Below are 17,553 nucleotides of genomic sequence, written 5' to 3'. Positions count from 1 at the left end.
CACTAAACGTTACACACACACACACACACACATATATATATATATATATATATATATATATATATATATATATATATATATATATATATATAATGGAATCTTAATGAAAACAAGATGATATTAGAAATAACGTCGGAGTTATTAAAATGCATATCCATTCCCTTTTTCCCTCAAGTTAAAAATACTCGATTTACATATATAATTTTATCTACTATTCACAAACAGAATGTAGAATATGTCGCCAAAAACTAGCTCTTATCGCAAACCCTAATTCAAACAAAATCTATTTCGCAAATCATAATGTATTGGAAGGACTAGTTATTGAGCGCAGTGCTATCGTTAAACACATTTCAACAAACGTTCCATGGAGGAGTCGGCCTGGCTAGAACGAAGTTATTACCGAAAATTGTGCCTAATATTACTTGTAATTTTATTTTCTTTGATCATATCAGTAGAAAACTTTTCCTTCTTGCAATTAGTCTTAGGCAGATTCATGCAGATCGCAATCACTCAGCCAAGGTTCAAATGGCTGTTGTCTGCAAACTTTTAGTTGGAGATACCTGGGCAGGTGAAAATTACCTTTCCGGTAATCGTGTCATTATTGAAATATGAAAATTGATTTGTAATTGAGAAACTAGGAACACGATCATTTTATGTCTGTAAATAAGGTATAAGTGCTTCCCGCAATAAGGTTTACAACGATGTATATCACTTCCATTCAAAAAAAGAACGTTAGCAATTTTCTTGTCAGTAAAAATTATCTTCCAGAATAAAAGGTTCATGTGTTCGTGCTCAGTGAACCGCAGTACACACCAAAAGAGAAGTCTACGTTTTTATGACAAAACAAAGACAAACAGATTTTAATGGCCGGCAAACGGCTTATTTCTTTGGGCGCTATTTAAGAACAGTTTTTTCCTGATCGTTCGGCAATTGTTCTTGGCTCAAGGTTCGTTTATCTCCCATTCCAAGTCCCGAGGTCCTTTTCAATGTGAATGGGAGCCGTTCGCCAGACGATGTAATCTCTCCTTCGATCAGAATGCCAACAAGGGGAAAATATCAACAGCGCATTTACAGTGACGGCTTTTTCTATGCTATCTTTTCACATGAGACAGCGAGGCGCCATTTTCCGCTCTCGCACTAATCAGTATTAAAGGTAAATAGTCCCGCCTTTAGCCCCACCCCCTTGCCCGTTCAACCATACAAATCGCTTTCTCGCGTTGATTTACCGTGCAATATACCTACCTTGTACATGTGTTGCTGTAGTTGTATACGTAAGGAGGATACCGTTGAAAGCATATAATGTGGTATTTAGAGAGTTATGCTGTTTTGACCTCCACTCAATTAAAGGTTTCATAAACATGGTCTACTTAAGATTGTGATTACGGAGGGGAAAGTGTTCCAAGTGATATGAACGGAGCATTACAGAAGCTGTCCGTATAAGAGCTGTGGTAGGGATGTGCATATACGCACCAGCGTAGTGAAAGAGAAGGGGAATTTACTTTTCCCTATGGACTCTTCAATATAGTGGAGCAAAAGGCATGATTTCGTGTTTAGTATGAAATATTAGATCCCAGATTTCTCATTTGGACCCTTCATATGGCGGAGTCGGCTCTAGGGATATTCATTCTGTTGATTTACTGCATCGCGATGATCGAAGGTAAGAGATTTACAAATACACGCTGTGAACATACGTGTTGTGATTATAACGGCCCATAAATGCTAGTAAAATCCCACGGAAATTTTCAAGAGTTGACAAATTGACTTTCATTTAGGCATCACACAGGTATTATCTTTTTATATAATACTAAATTATCAGATATTCAAATTTGTTTCCTGTCTTCCAAGATAATGTACTTTTTTTTTTAAATGTGTGGAATTTGTATGAACTATTTACTATAACAACAATGTATGTATTTTGTTTTCGGTATTTTAATCTTGATAACTGTATTGGTTATCATATATGTAGAAGCTCGTATAACTAAACTTGGAATACATTGAATAAACTGTACACAACCTTTCTGTACAGGATATATGTGACCATTCGATCGTTACAAACTTTAAATGTCAAATTATGAGAAAGGAAAGAAAGGAACTAAATGAAAACATTCATTTGTTTAGAATTGTTTTATTTTCCAATAACATCAGAATAATTGCCTAGAGATTTTGTGTTGGCGGTCCTTGAAACATAATGTCATTTATTATAGAATTTTTGTTTTTGCTTTCATTATTTTGAGAATCCGTTGCTGGGACTAACCTGACATATACACCGCTTCTGAGCTTAATAACTAAATTAGTTTGTGTAACTGGCTTTAGATATAACAGATCTTGGGGAACTCTTGTGTTTTAAAGATCTCATTATCACTCCTCATCAGTCGGTCTTTAAGACTGCTGACAGTTGACTTTGCAACTTAATCAGCCTAATGCTTTATGCAGTAGATTCGTTTCTAGTTCTATACATGTACTAATTGTGTGTCTATAAACTGTCTGTCCACGTGTATAACAGTACACTAATTGTATTAAACAATCAGTTGCCCATTGGTCTACATAACAGTCTGCAAGATTTCAGGACTAGTTAGCAAATACAATATAGTGTTGCTAGATCAACACTCGTTTTAGTACAGTAAGCACATGGAAAACTGGTTTCGTATATTTTAGGGCACTGGTGCTTTGGTTGTAATGGTTATTTCAGTGTATGTGAATGGATCGATCGATCGAATGAGAATTTAGTATTTCTAGCCCATAAAAGAAAACTAATGTCTTTTAATGCTTGATTACAAACAATTACAACAAAATGTTGCTATAATATATAAGTACCATTCCAGAAATTTGAATGTACGTTTGGAAATATGAAATTAATCTACGTATTTGTAAGGATTTATACCTTTATTTTTATTTTTAAGCAAATGCTAAGCGAAAGATAACATAACCAAGTCTTTAAAATTGTCGAAAATTGCTGATTTTGTTTTATGTGGAAAAAACCTCTACAAGCACCAATATATGGATTAATATTCGGGTCCATGTGTAGTATGTATTTGCCCCTGGATATTGTGTACTTGCCCTGGGGGTACTACAATGTTGTGCATTTCAGAAGTTTAAATGCTTGTTTATATACAGCTGTCATGCCATATGTCAATCAGCGTTTGCAGAATGACACCGGCCTGTCGTGTACAACTGATATTAGGCTGTATTTATGACTTCAGTAAAAAGGCGAACTTGCATCTATCCCCTCTCCATGTCTTCCTTTCTTGGTTGGTTGACTGATTGGTTGAAAATATGCAGGTCGATTGACCTGAATTGGAAGCTGAATAAAGGCAGTGTAGAGTATAAAAGACAGATTTACCTCTATGCACAGCAAAGAAGTTTTTGAAGTTTTATGTCTCGTTGCGTTGTTTTGTGTTGGAATCTTCCTCAGTTCAATTTTCAAAAATGGAAGTTTTTACCAATTTCCCTATTTTCTCGTAAGAGAAATTGACTGAAATTAACCCTACGGGAGGTTAATACTATTTGCACCCTTTTGGTACATCAAACATTTTAATATTTTGACTTTTGCAATTCAGTTGAAAAATAGGAATAGCTAAAAGTTCAGTAAAGTATATATGTCTTTTATAATTATTTCAAACAAAGGATTTGATCGTTTTCCCTCATTTTTTGGCTCTTGACTTTTTGACACCTATGCAGTAAATGTAAGGTAGTTGAATAACACGGTGATGTTCTCAGTTTGAAGGGGGGTGGGGATTTGACTATCTTCCTTTTTTTTCTTCTTTGTAACTGTGTGTTGTGTCGGCGGTCATAGCAAGAGAGGTTTTTATTCCCTTTTATCATAACTAGTAACCGTGCAAAGTATGATGACCGGAAATGACCGGAAACGCTGGCACTTTTTATGGACATGTCAACAAAGACGTTTGAAATCGTATTATTATTATTATTATTATAAAAGTATTATATTTACATATTGAATACAATAGCCGTGATACGAAGCTCGGCCGTTCCTGGCATTTCAATTACATTTTTTTCATGAGAAAATATGCTATTTCTTTATCTTAATTCTTTATGTGGTCACACTGTTGGATTAAGTTTAGCGCAAAATTATATAATCTCATGTAATCAATATACACTTATCCAATCATAAATTCCATTTACTCGCTGATGTAATCCATTCAAATGGTTATCCATCTATCTATCTATCTATCTATCTATCTATCTATCTGTCTGTCTGTCTGTCTGTCTGTATGCTGCCCACCTACGTCATACATTCTATATTAGCAGTAAGAGTAAAATTTAAATTAGCACATTTACAACATTTTTATTTTTGTATTTACCAAACAAAAGTCTGTTTTTATAGATATCTGAACATATAGTCTTATCAACATTATCAATTAAGCAATTACTAATTCAGTTTTTCCCTCCAGAAGAGCGTTAGAGCACTTGGCAATTACTTGCTACTTAGTGGTGAACAAAATAGAAAAGAACTGCATGAACTTAAAATTTTAGAATTTTAAAAGCACTTATAAATGCGGTACATCAGCTAGACACACAAGACTGTTCCATTTTCGCTATTAAAACGTACCTGTGCATTTCTTTTTCCAGGTTAATGTTTTTAAAAGCGTCAAAAGTGGTTAAACACCGAGTAAATCACCCAGCTAGATACCGACCGGCGTTTAACCGATCTACAGCTCCTTCTTAGTGAAAAATCTGAAAATGATATTTTGTTTGATCTTTTGGCCCCATGGGGTTCCAATACTGTAACTGGAGTATCCCAGCAGGACCTTATTGTACTCCAAAACTAGAGCGCTGCTTAAATATAAAATATGTTTGTCGAGTCACAAGATCTTATTGATAGTACGGACGTTTTTACAGATCTGTATACAATAATAATAATGTCCTCCAAACAGTGGGGTATCCCATTCAGTTAAGAACTCTGTCTGCATAAATTGACTATAACTTATTCAAGAATAATTGTCACTGCAATTTTTATTTATAATTGGATACCTTTTGCTGCTGTCTAAAATCGCCAGATACCATAATTTCACAGAATTTCCTTTCGCCATATTTTATATTCCAACTGTGCTTTATTAGAGCTAGTTTCCCAATAAAAACATATAGACCATGTTATCATGTTACATTAATTTTTATTTTGCAAAATACCCTTTTTTAATAAGAACGTAATCATTACAACGAAGATCCCCATTCCATTGGTATTTGCTTGCCCGGTTAACGTGAGATGCAATTAAATTACCACCGCGGTCAGTCTGGTTAAAATCATATCACTGTCCTTCACGTAAGACAACGGAGATCTGATTTTAATCAGATCGCCACCACGGTAGTAATAGGTACCGTAAAAACTCCCCGTTTTGTACCTTCGTGCCAAAGGTGAACTGAATTATCAAAGACTTGTCATATAAATACTAAACAACGTGTTAGCGAAAAGTTCTCTTTGCGCTCCTTTCTGTTAAATGTCAGCCATCTGCTGTATATTCTTGGTTGGATGTATCTTTCCAAAGATGGTCACACTATTAATGTCGTTTTTAATATCTAAATAGAATGAGATACAGATATAGCATGCAACAAATGTCGCTGGAAACAAGTTACGTAAATTAGTACCTGTCGTTAGTAATTGTTTTCTTATACGATTTAGCTATAATAAATATATGACACTTTCAAATATGCAGCCTTGCCGTTAGATCTAAAGTTTTCTGTATCGTTTTCTATATTTATTTTTCAGTTTTTTCATAATCCACAAATGAACCTCGTCTGCATTCCAATATTTACATAAGAAACTCGTATTGCTTATATGCACATATGAAACTCGTAATTGTTTTCATAATCCACATGATGAAACTTGTTGTATTCAGGCTCTGATTTGCAGCCTGTCATATTCATTAGGTAATGAAGAGACTACCTTAGGTTTGTCATATAAGATTGCAGTTTACTTTGTGCAGTGTGAGATTTTATTTGAGCGAAGGCAACGGAGTCGTTTTCCCTAAAGATTGTCTGAAACCCAGTTGCACCTTTCACCGTAAAATCTTTAGGTGCGCCATATTGTTTTAATTGCCCTTGGCATTTTGCGATGTTAAAGTTGGGTAGGAGCACCGTAGTTATTTATATATAAAATTAATAATTCTTAAAATACAGCGCTTTCTTTTTACAACAAAGTACATGGGTGTCATAAAAGTGGCCCGCGTTATAAATGAAATTGCTTTGTACTAAAGAATGTTCCAGCAAGGTTGTGCCATAACAGTGATCCGCGTTATAAATGAAATAGCTTTGTACTAATGGGTATTATAACAAGGGTGTGCCATAAAAGTGACCCTCGTTGTAAATGAAATTGCTTCGTTTTAAGGGATGTTCCAGCAAAGCTGTGCCATAAAAGTAACCCGCGTCATAAATGAAATAGCTTTGTATTAAGAGATGTTCCAGCAAGGCGGTACCATAAGAGTGATTCGCGTTATAAATGAAATATCTTTGTATGAAAGGCTCTTTCAACAAGACTGTGTCATTAAAACGCATACAGTTAACATTACATGAAAGTAATTAATGTAGCAGTAATAAAAAAAATTTAAAATAATTTGTGGGATTCATGACTTTGCATGTTGTATAAAGAAGGAAACGCTAACACTGAGATTCTTTATTGTGAGAGGCTACTGTAATTCATGTGACTTTTGTAAATCAAAATCTGAATTGTAAATCATCAAATTGTATACCGGTCATGCGAAAGAAAATCTAATTTTCTTGGAGGGCATCATCAGGTCTTATGAAATGTTAGCTTTAGTTGCTCATAAGCCTGTTGTACAACACATTAAGAGTACGATTTCCTCTGCACGAATTCAAAAGCACAGACCATCATTATGTTGGAAATTCCAGTTTTCTGCGAATGACTTAAGTTCCGATATTGTTTGCGAGAAAGGAAAATATTTATTCAATTTGAGGGTTCTGGAGTTTTGCTGGAGATGCAGAACTCTCAAGAGAAAACGTGCTATCTTAAATGCGATCATTTGGGATCATAACTTTCTCTGTTCAGAATTCTAATTAATTTGGTTTCATCATGTACCTCTACCAAATTACTCCTACCTATTTATGAATTAACAATTTGACGAATTATTCCGGGCATGTATTTATCTATTTGAAATTCCATCAAATTTCAGATGTTTTCGTTTCTGACAGGATCGAAGTAATTGTTTCACTTGACTTTATTACTCTTCCCTCACAACGTCAATGCATCAGTATGCCTCTCTCTCTCTCTCTCTCTCTCTGCTTTTATTCGTCTGTGTTCTAGTTATCATTACAATGATAATCGTTCCTTCAGAAAGTTGATTATTCAAATATTGTCCATTCATGGTGCAAAACCCGCTACGTGGTGCCTTTCGGCGAGATGCTTTAATCCAGTTACCTCACCACGATACCATCCTTTCATGTGTTGATGCACCGTTAAACACTAATTAATAAATTAATTAATCAGTCATTTGTTTTACTAATGACAAATCAAAACACCGCACTCTTTTACCTAATGCTTATTTGAGTTTTGATGTAACAAAAGCCATGCAGCGCTCAACATCTCAACAGGTATTGATGCTTATAAGGAGTTCGAATTTCGACTATTCTCCCGAAAGCATTTGCTCAAACACTTTAACGTTGGCTCCTGTTTTTACTTCACACTGATCCGCTGAATTTTCCTCTTTGAATTAATGGAGGGATAATTCCTTTATCTCGCCCTTCAACGTTTAAACATGACCTCCGTTCTCTATATTGTTTTGACTTTACCACGTACCACCGTTAAGAACGTTAAGTCAGCTTAAACGCAGTAGTGGAAATTGGATTGTGTTAAGCATGTCAAATACATTTCGAACTGCAAAATCTCTGCCGCAGAAGATTATCAATATTGCCGAAATTAAACAATTTCGGCAATGTTGATAATCTTCTACGGCAGCGATTTTGTCGTCTGCTTCTGTTATATCTCTAGAGTCGATAACGGCGAGTTAGTTGCTGGCACTGGCGCCACACAATGTTTACTTTGCTTTGAACATTCGATTTTTTTAAATTTTGATTGTTTTTAAAATGTTTGTACATATCGATATATCGATGCCTCAAAAATTAGTTTCAAAATGTGCTTGAGAAACGACATGAAAGAAATCACAATACTGAACAAAAATGTTTCCAGGTTAAAGCACATTTTATTAATGTAAATGGATTAGTGAGTGAAAACTCGCATTACGACATGTCCATTTAAAAGGTACATTATGGAATAATGGTAAATATTGAGAATACAGGGCCAAGCAAAACAGGTTTAAACTAATTTTGCGGAAAGTCAAATTTGATAAATGATTTATGTTTGGAGAAAAAAAAATTCATTCGCATCAGAAACAATCTTTTTGTATAGTGTATAGCTTGAAGCACAATCTTTCCAGCACACAATGGCAGTTCCGAAAACATAAAACCATTGTAATCTCGGTATGTTGTTGTTACAGTCGACGCTTTAGTGAACAATACTTTATCAAAAAAGTATTACCAATTTGTCACGAGAGAGTCATCATTCCAATCTATCTTGCACAGATTCAAGCCAAACTATTTCGCTGTGAATTCTGGTCCCATAATAAACATGGAAGATATACGACAACTAAATGGTTTGTAAGTGTCTGGCGGGTTGGTTGGTTACTATTTATTTCTATCACTGCAAACAGCACAACCAATTTTTCATCTGCTCGTTTTGAATTCCTTCTTAGCTCTATCGTCTGATCTTTGAGAGATAGAAGCTGTGCGACTGCAGTAAGAGATTCATAGGGGGATTTATAGCTCTTTTGGAAAGTAGAAAAATGCAATAGTTCATTTTCTTAGGTCATTGGAAATCGACAGACATCCCACATACATACATATACATATACATACATATATATATATATATATATATATATATATATATATATATATATATATATATATATATATATATATATATATATATATATATATATATATATAACAGTTAATCAGGTAATCCTTATGAAGAGCTTGTAAAAACACGAGATTTTACTGCGTATTATCCCTACTTCTTTGGTTTTTAAAAGCCCACAATTGTTGCGTTTCAAAATTAACATGTGAACCAAATGCTTAACATTAATTAAGCAGCGTTCGTAAACTACACCTCTACCGTTTTGCTATTATTTGTTATGACACAAATTATCAAGATATAATACATATGTTTTTCTTCATATTGTGTGTTTAGATAAACATTTCACTTGGAATAAGCCACTGAGTAACTGGTAAATAAAAGTACAATAAAGATCAAGAACTCACTTTGACTTTCCAAAATCAAGTTCTCTCAACTCGCTGTAAAATGTATATATGTCCTATCACTTTTGCATGTATTTGGTTAATATTGCCCAGCTCTTTGATTATAGTCCAATGTACTATGCGATAAAAGTATTTAACCAATCGTAGGTTTTGACTGCTCACTGACGAAGAACTACATGCTTCATAAAGAGGATAAACTGTGTATATTATTGTGACTAAATGTTATTTCGAGAATAAAGTGCAGACGAAATAAAACCCTACGCATGCCCATTCTTCAGGTCGTTAATTTCTGATTTCTGATCAAACTAAAAGCATGTAAAGAAAAGCGCCAACACTACAAAAAAGCATGGTATAGGACTTGGGTATTTCGGGATGAATTTCCTCAACACTCTGTCATTCGATAAACATTGTTCAAACACCATTGGAGAAAGTCAATTGTCACGCCGACAGACAAAACCGCATAAAGTTGACACGAATGCCTGTCGCCTGCTCTCTCAATGTCGTCTGCTAATAACGAAACGACTGCTCTTGAAATTTCATATGATGCTTCTTGGTTACATTTGTCTAAATCCATTTTGGTCTACAAGATATGCGTCTTGTCTGCCACCACTCACCTACTAGATGGAAAATGAACCCTCTTGTACTATCCTTGAATGCATTTTACAACCACCTAATGAAAGCACCGTTGTAATGTTAATTTGCTCTAATACGGAATCGACAAGAGACGTGGAATGTTCGGTCGCGACCTCCGTAATTCGATACGTCAATTATATAGGACCTTCACTTTCCTTCTGACGTATAAGTTCCGGTATATGGCAAAGGAACGGTTACATGGACGTCTTAACGGGGCCATGTTGGTACTCAAAAGATTTGAAATTAACCAGGAGTAAATGTTTTTGAACTTTAAGTGACACGTGTGAATTATTACTCACAACCTCTCATTTTAAACTACAATCTCTATTCTGAACAAAGACAGGTGATGAAACGGAGGTATCGTCCAGTTCACAATGATATTTCTGATCCTTATTAAAAATCTTGGCCATTAAATTATTTACAAGAAATAATAATAATTGAATCTCCGAACGGCTGCCAATTTTGTAAACTGACTTAATAGTTAGATTCGTCGTTAGAGATATGCAAGGCCATTTACGAAAATCTTTGTCGAAATTTAACTTTGGTCTTCATATTGGACGGTTACGTTTGGAAGATTTGAACATCAAATCAACACTCAGCAGAAGAGGTGACGCTATTTTCAGCTTTAATAATGAATAGATTTTAATTGGACTATTTGTTGGGTGAAATAGTCATCACATTTACGGCTCATCGTGTCACTAGAAATACACATGTACTCGATGTTCTGGTACTATTGTTTATAGATGGTTTGACTATTGGTTCGGATAAGATTTCGGTATGCAACGTAAATAATTCTATCCCCTCTACAGTTATCAAAAACCGAGACTCTCCACATTTTGTCTCTCTGAGTGTGTAAACCTTGTTAATAGTGATATTTAAAGATCGACCGTTCCCGTGGCCTAGTGGTTAGAGCGGCCGCCTCGGATGCGGGAGGTCGTGGGTCATACCAAAGACTTACATAAATGGTAGTAACAGCTGCCTCACTTGGAGATCAACATTAAGAGGTTAGTGTTAGGACTGGTTGGCCTGGTGTCAGGATAATGTGACTGGATGGGACATCATGCTACATGTCTGCGGCATGATGCCTAAGTGCTAGATATCACTATAAACTGTCACACTGCAGACATCATAGCGATATGATTGATTTTTTTATATATAAAGCTTCGTTAAAAATCCAAATCACTCACACACACACACTTGAAGATCCTGGATATGGACGTAATATCTGAGCGTTCTTTTCGATTGCAACGCAGCCCTTTATAGATTGCGTTATTTCACAATGTACATATCACCCTATGGATTTGTTTTCTCTTGAGAACACTAACATATACCGTCCCTATTACGCTATATCAGCCTTTATGCACATAATGATGTTATTACATTTGAGTAATAATTTGCAATCTTCGAGCTATACCTAGAATTTACACGCGTTTTTCTTTTTCTTAGTCCTTAACACAATTCAGGAAAACAACCTTTTCAAGAATACGGAGATCGACTTGTACGTGGTAGTGAGCAACATGTGTTTACATTTAAACAAAACCCAGCAATCAATCAGTCTTATACTGACGGTTTGTTTTCACCGTACGAGTACCAAAATGGAACGAAATTGGTGGCACACATAAACTTTTCCGTACGGGTTTTATTTGATACAACAACGGGTGGATCCGTTTACCCTTGTCTGTGCCCAAACATATCCCTGTCAGCATTTATCCAAACCACCGTGAAGCTCAGTATCGACTCTGTTGGTATGCCTTGTTCGGTCGGATATATTAAACAGATCAATCTCGCTATTACTATAAACTTTTTTCCCAGATAAGAAAGAAGTCGTTTGTATCTAAAGTTTTCGACTTAGTTCATTAACAACTGCAAGTGGACATAACGTTTTAGGTATTTATAAGGGGTTGCATTCATGAAGTAGGCGGTTTACTTTAACTCTAAATCCTAAATTTTAAACTGGATCAGAGTTGATATTATCTAAGTGAAAGCTGTACTGGGAGAGGTTTGTCTCGGTTACAACTCGAGATAAGAAATTAATGGATTCACTGAGTGATGGCTTCGCTTTATGCGAAATATTGCTTGAATGAAAATATTTTTAACATGTAATCGTAGTTTGTGAATTTCTTTAGCAGGATTTTGTTGCAGTTGAAAAGGCAATAAACTCGTATCTTCCAGTCTTGTCATATTTGGGGTCCATTGTGCGTTTTCACTGGAAAAGCTACCACCTTGATATGTCATTTCGAGGTAAAGTGTATTGTACTGAATATCCTTCCTCGGTAGCATCCAACTTAATCTGATATATTTTGATTTTACTAATAGTTTAAACTCAAGTCCTGATTGTAGCTTCTGATTGGATGAGTTCCAAGAATTATTCGAATCTTACGTATCCAGGTCATTACGCTCAGATATACCGTCTATACTCGTTTATACGTCGAACGCACCTCCAAACTACACCAACCCACATTTGCCATCGCATAATTCGCCAGCAGATCTGAGTCTGTACAGTTTGATAGGAGTAATCATAGAACAACAACATAGACTCTGATCTGCAGGCTTATTATGCTACGACAGATCAGAATCTTTGTTGCTTGCAGTTCGAGTCGAGTTATAAACGAGTACATACGGTACTAAGCCACAATAAATCTTAGTAAAAACATATAGATTGATTGATTTTGTATTACAGTTTGGGTTCTGATTTAAGATAATGTTGTTTGTACTAGTTGCGAAAAAGATGTAGTGGTTCTCATAATTAGACACTGGCCGAGCAAAGGAAACACTGATGTTTAGTTCCAGTATGATTAACATTCCCTAAAAATAGGTGCCATCTAGGTTAGATGAAAATTCATCAAGAAGGAAATGTAGTCTTTAGATTGTTATAGTCTCGTTCCACCAGACTCTCGCGTGACTTCGTTCCGTGAAATCTCCACATAAGCTTATCTGGTAAAATAAAATAAAAAAATAAATAAATAAATATATAAATAAATAAATAAATAAATAAATAAATAAAACTCAGTCGTCCCTAAAACGTTAGAACGCGGCGTTCTCAAAATTTGGAAAAGAGATTGATAGGCTGAGGAGATGAGGTGCCATACTCTATTATCATGATGACTAAATGACGTCGTCTTCCGCGTAAACGTTGACGACCTCGTTGACTAATTGAGAGAGAACTCCTATATAAACGCCTGTTTAAAAAAAATTGTTGTTTATTAATTTCCATAAAATTTCAACTATAATTTGAATTGAATGATTGCAGAAAGTATCTTTAGAGAAATTTGGGAGTAGCCAGAATGTCTTTGTAGTTTGGGTCCTTAAATTAGACCAAGAACCATCTATTGATAACAGCGATAAATGAAGTATTTTACCGGTGGATATTACAACAAGTTGCATGATAGTTTGATTGAAAAAGAGGCTGTGCTTATTAGTGCTTTAATTGGGAACTCTCAAGGATTTACCAGTGTCGTGAAATTCTAGTTTGCTCGTTAAAGTTGGCTGTGATTATCAGATGAAAAACTCTGGACTTACAATATCACAGACAATACCATGTAACAATGTTTCAAATTCAGATAAATAAAGAGAGAAAAAAGTCAAGTTTATATTGTATATAAACCGATGTTTATCAATAATCCGCTCATCAAGGTCAATTGTAATAAGTAACAGACCAAATCTCATGTCAGACCGAGGCCTAACCATGTGCACAAAAGAGGCTTTAAGTTAAAAACCAGTACGTGCAGAAACCAGTCCACGAAAGCACCAGTTGCGTAGGCGATTTAAATCCTTTAATTGATTGATTGACGTGCAGAAAATTCAGTAATAGTCTGTTCTCTATGTAGCAATAGGTGATCATATTTTTCAGAATTATAGAATACATGAAAATGCAATGTTTTCTGCATACCTTGAGTGTGCAGAAATAAAAAATGAAGTCTTTATAATGTCTTGAAATAAATTCGCAATATTGGTCTTTGGTCATTTTTGCAAATTATTGTGGTCTTTTATGCTGAAATGTACATATCTCATAATATAGTTGTACAGAAATGTTTTGTTAAGATTCAGTTAAATGAAGAAATTGACATTTTCTGTTTTCTGTGAACTTCTGAAGCCTTTCTATGTCTTTTCCATCAATAGCCTGCCTATCATTTTTTGCAAGAACTGCCATATTACTGCGTCATACAGTAGTTAAAAAATAAATGTTACTCTTAAAATGAACCCTTTTCTGCATAATACGTGTTTGACGGATTGAAAAATGAACTCATCTTTACGATATCTTTTGAAATAAATCTACGGAAAGCATTCAAACACATGCACTATCCACCATATTTAATAGTCACTACTTGAACATTTATGACCTGAAGCGATTTCAGGCTGACATTTGCACATATCTTACATATGGTTACATAGAAAGAATCTTACCTAGAGTAGATGGCCTGATAGTGACAATATCTTATATCGAAAATTCATTCAACATCAAAAGTTATACTAACCTTTTGTTAATAAATTTATTATAATTAACATGACATCTGTATAATTTGATTCCTTTGTGTAAACTTCTGCTTTATCATAAAATGAAGTTTTAGTGTGTTTCTTTTTTAGACCCCATTTATGTCGTACTGCTATAATTGTTTACATTTTTAGGCAGTCATGTGCCGGAAGAGCTACGATTCTTGCTGTCATGGGTGATATTTAAAAAAAAAATAATTCGCACACATTTTACCGCTATCCTCGTAAAAATAAATCCAAAATACTTGAAAAGCAGGCGTAGGTGAGCTTATATGTTTGTTATATAAATTTGTCTGCGTTTTGAATAATTGTGGCTTTTGTATTTGTTGTTTTGTGGCTTTTATTTGGTTTGGATGTTTTGCGACGAATACGTTGTGAAAAAGCGCCGATGTTATCTGCACCAAATAAAGCAAGTTAACCTTTTAAGTATGAATACATTCGGATGTAATAATGTCGCTTTTTACATATCAAAGTGCAGAATGTACGAGGTGTAATGAGATTGCCATTTTGAGAAAATATTAAGCTTGATCACCAGCGCCCTCTATCGGGTGAGCCTGTTGCTACTGACTGGATGTATCGTACCTTTAAGCGGATTGTAAGTCGTAATTTGTACTTTAATAAGTCACGGAACAACTCACCATTTCGCACCAAACCATGCATGCAAATGAGGCCGGAAGTTAAAAATCAGCACGTGCTGAAAAGTCATTGTATGCGTTGTATGGAAATACCTGCCTTGGTAATATAGGTCGCTGTCCAGCACATAAATTTGGGATCGGATGGTAAAGATACAGACATAAGTTTGTTTCTTTGTTTAAACGTTAATCCTGTTAAAGCTACGTTAAAAATCCATATCACTCACACGCACCCAATTCCAGTTTTAATATTTAAACTTTGATTTCACTTGGCAACAACAAATTAAGTCGAAAACGTAGCTACCAAGTTCAGGTTAAAACACAACTACATTTGATATAAAACGGTGTTTTAGGAATACGATTTATCTTGCGTGCATTATGGGATGTACGCTTAAAAATATATGCTATTTTATGAAGCTTTTCGAACCAATTTAATGTACTCAAACGTTTCATGGATTTCAAAAGCATATGAGGTCAAATACTAGTATGTATCAGTCTTTTTCTATTTCAAACGCTCACCACCCCACCCCACCCCCTTCTCAATATTCGTCTTTGCGTCTCACCAGTGAAAAATATTTCCCGTATTTACTCGCTTATAACTGCAAACAAAAAATATCCTAATATACATTAGCATAATATGCCTGCCGATCTGGGTCTACGTTATTTGTTCTCCCAATCACTTCTATCAAACTGTACGGACCCAGATCTGCCGGCGCATAATGCACCTGTAGATCTGGGCCAGTGCAGTTTGAAGTTGGGCTCAACTTATAAACAAGTGCATGCGATACGCTAGTATAACCACGCATTTGTTATATTTGTTGTGGAAAGGTTCCTCTCCTGCATAGTATTAACTATATACTTGCATACGTAATGACACCATCCACTCAGGTCGTGTGGGAGAGACTGTATGCAAAAGTGGATTTTGACAGATGATACATATTCATGATTCTTACCTGTTATTAATGTAGCTTAGACTTATGTACACAACTTTATGTTAGGGAGGGATGAAAACTTGTCAGAATGGCGTCGTGGTTCTTTGGTTGTTGTTGTTTTTTTTTTTTGTTTTTTTTTTCTTTCTCGTATCAAAATTTGATGGTATGTACAAATGAATAATCTGTGCAATATATAATATGTAATGGGCGAAATAAATATACTCATATATGCGATGATAATGGATAGGCGAGAGGTGAAATTAGGTGCATTTTCATTGTGTATTGTTGCATGTAAAGGTCTTTAACTTTTTTTCTTCTATAAAATGATTTTATTTAAAAATGATGTGCGTTAGTAACTGTCACAATAGGTCATAGACAAATGCTTTGAAATTCAACCACGGCATTTTAGTTTCAATTCATGAACTGTATTTATTCTTGAATAGCCCCAGCAGAAAAAATACCAGCAATATTTGCATAGGGACGAGATTTGTTTACATGTGTATATGTTTGTAAAGCTTCAATCGTGTATCAGTTTAGTACTTGGTGTTTCTTCCCAATTTCAAATATTTTGTTGTAACAAAATAGCGTTTCTATTACGCCACATATCCTAATCAAGAAGTCTTCACAGACTGTTCGCCCATTTTCTGCATTATGTTCGGTGTTTAAATACTTGAAATAATAGTGGGTTTTTCAAATCATGTGAGGAAAATCTACCGCCTTCCAAACACATTGATTCAAAGGCAATTCCTTAAGCAAAGAAAAACACAGAGGAAAGGCCCATTGAAATGATTCAACCATTAAATAGTTTTTCTTTTGTAAACAGATTGAATGGTTTTCAAGTGAGACCTATAAATGACTAACGGGGCGGGACATTTGATCATAGCAGACGACTACCTGTATTGAATGTGGATAACTTCCGGTATTGTGGCGGCCACTTGAGAGTATAATAATTTACTGAAGAACTTAAAAGAGAATCTTAAACTGCCATTAACTAAAGCTAAACTTAATTTAACGACTAGGAAATCAGCAGTTTAGTTGGCAAGTTTCATGTCAAAGAGGCGACCAAGGGGAGGGTAAACACTTTTTTACATCAAGGAAAGGACTTTGATATTCGCAGCTTTTATGTCACAGGGTAATTTAAGGAGAAATAGAACTGTTAACAGCAAAATTCTTTGTACATGGAACTGTACTTTGTTGTGCAAAGATGTGATCGCCGTTTACAAAAGAGAAACTTCAGGCCTATTTTTCAAGTAACATCTCTAGCAGACGATTTGTAATCCAAGGGGCCCTTAATTTACCTGCGCGGAATACAAGCAGGAAACTGGACATATAATGGCCATTTTAGAGTTAGCTTTACTGAAACACGATAAGTAGATTGTTGCTCATATTGATACAGAGAGAAAACACATTTCCTGCTCTTTCCGTTGATGCATGATTTATACTTTCGTGAGTTTTTTTAATTTTATTTCAGTCGTCATACTTCTTACATCATTAATCATAGAAGCCTCTTAGTTATAACTCATTATAGCCACATATGACGTCATTCTGAAAAGGGTGTTGTTGGAAATCATATATATGTT

General features: G+C 35.0%; 1 protein-coding gene across 1 annotated transcript in view; it reads left to right on the top strand.

The window, feature by feature from the left end:
• The first annotated feature begins 1,247 nt into the window (after positions 1–1,247).
• Positions 1,248–17,553, top strand: part of LOC149779285 (BMP and activin membrane-bound inhibitor homolog) — a 43,737-nt gene continuing 27,431 nt past the window's right edge. The window contains exon 1 of the mRNA XM_089939887.1: positions 1,248–1,657. Within this exon, the coding sequence (XP_089796013.1) occupies positions 1,597–1,657 (61 nt within the window). The 5' untranslated portion in view covers positions 1,248–1,596. The remainder of the gene's footprint in view (positions 1,658–17,553) is intronic.

This window comes from Sinohyriopsis cumingii, chromosome 17, assembly GCF_028554795.1.
Source record: "Sinohyriopsis cumingii isolate HCF-2022 chromosome 17, ASM2855479v2, whole genome shotgun sequence".
In the NCBI taxonomy this organism is placed as follows: domain Eukaryota; kingdom Metazoa; phylum Mollusca; class Bivalvia; order Unionida; family Unionidae; genus Sinohyriopsis; species Sinohyriopsis cumingii.
This window is presented reverse-complemented; position numbering and strand designations above follow the sequence as displayed.